General features: G+C 36.9%; 1 protein-coding gene across 1 annotated transcript in view; it reads right to left on the bottom strand.

Moving 5' to 3' along the window:
• Positions 1–1429, bottom strand: part of arhgap23a (Rho GTPase activating protein 23a) — a gene marked incomplete at its 5' end in the record, with an annotated part of 16368 nt that overhangs the window by 8515 nt on the left and 6424 nt on the right. Inside the window, 3 exon segments of the mRNA XM_014022536.1 lie at positions 431–472; positions 594–719; positions 808–897. Coding sequence (XP_013877990.1) covers positions 431–472; positions 594–719; positions 808–897 — 258 coding nt within the window.

Genomic DNA, 1429 nt, shown 5'->3' on the forward strand with positions numbered 1-1429 from the left:
TTTTTTTCATGTACAGTGCCCTGAGACAACGTATGTTGTGACTTGGCGCTATATAAATAAACTGAATTGAATTGTTTTATAACAAATTGCAACTCTTGTGTTTAGCTTTATTTTCACTAATGTGAGCGTTTTACTGTACTTTTAGCATCTGTCTGCTAAATTACCTTGTTTCTGCTATTTTAGCCACATTTCTGCCCTGTTCAGCTACTTTGATACATTTTTCTACCAATTTTTAACTTTCCCCYCTAATTTCAGCAGATGTCAGTTGTTCAAARTGKACTCACATTAACAGTGTTGTTAATAAACGTTTTCAGCTTCTTCAGCAGCTTTCYACAAAAATATTTCAGCATTTAACATTCACTGTGAATTTAGTAGAAAATGCAAATTCTATGATTAACTATAAGTTTATTAAAAGATGACGACATTTTACCTTTTCATCCTTGTCCAGCTCCTCAGTGAAGAACCAGGTGCACTGTGGGAAGGACAGACAAACACTTAGCATGTTCATTAACGTGTGTGTGTGTGTGTGTGTGTGTGTGTGTGTGTGTGTGTGTGTGTGTGTGTGTGTGTGTGTGTGTGTAAATTTCTCTCACGTGTTGGACGAGCGTCTCCACGATCTTGTAGCGGTCAGGCATGTGTGTCACCATGTCTTTCATGTTGTCCTCCGACGTCCGGACCAGGGTGGGTCCGAACACCAGAGCCAAGTTACGAGGTTCCATCTGAGCGCAGGAGGAGGAAACAGGAAACAGGTGAGTTTATGACGGCGCCCGAGTCGCTGAAACACCCGAATATGGCTCTTTAACGCACCTTGTTTTTGTCTGAGTGGTCTGCGACGGTCTTCAGGTGACCGACCAGAAACTTCAGTGTGTGAAAGTAATGATCTGGAAGGTCTCGGATCTAAAATAAAAATAAAGTTGTACAACTTTTATAAAACTTAAACACTGCTTTATCTTTGAATCTGCTTTTTGTTACTTTTAACTTCAGCTAATCTTTGCTTATAACTACTGATTTGCTAATCATAGGTAGCACTATGGTGTTTAACTTTACCAATTGTTTTACCAATATTGTTTTTTAGCTACAGTTTTGCTAATTCTAGCTCCTTTTTGACAACTTTAGCCTGTAGCTATGGTTGGTAAAGTTTTAGTTTTTAATTGCAGTTTTGCTAGTTACAGCTTTAAACTACCGTTTTGCTTATTTTAGCTACACCTTTGCTGATTTTAGCATTATTTTTAGTTGTTTTATGCCACGTTTAGCTTTTAGCTAAGTTTTGTTAGGTTTACCTTTATCTACTGTTGTGATAGTTTTAGCTTRTGGTTTCTGTTTTGCTAATTTTAGCTATTAGCTATGGGTTTGCCAACTTTACCATCTGTTTTGCTATTTTTTGTATTATTTATGGTATTATAAATTTAAGCTTTTAACTGACTAGTTT

The sequence above is a fragment of the Austrofundulus limnaeus genome, unplaced genomic scaffold (genome assembly GCF_001266775.1).
Source record: "Austrofundulus limnaeus strain Quisiro unplaced genomic scaffold, Austrofundulus_limnaeus-1.0 Scaffold4, whole genome shotgun sequence".
Classification (NCBI taxonomy): domain Eukaryota; kingdom Metazoa; phylum Chordata; class Actinopteri; order Cyprinodontiformes; family Rivulidae; genus Austrofundulus; species Austrofundulus limnaeus.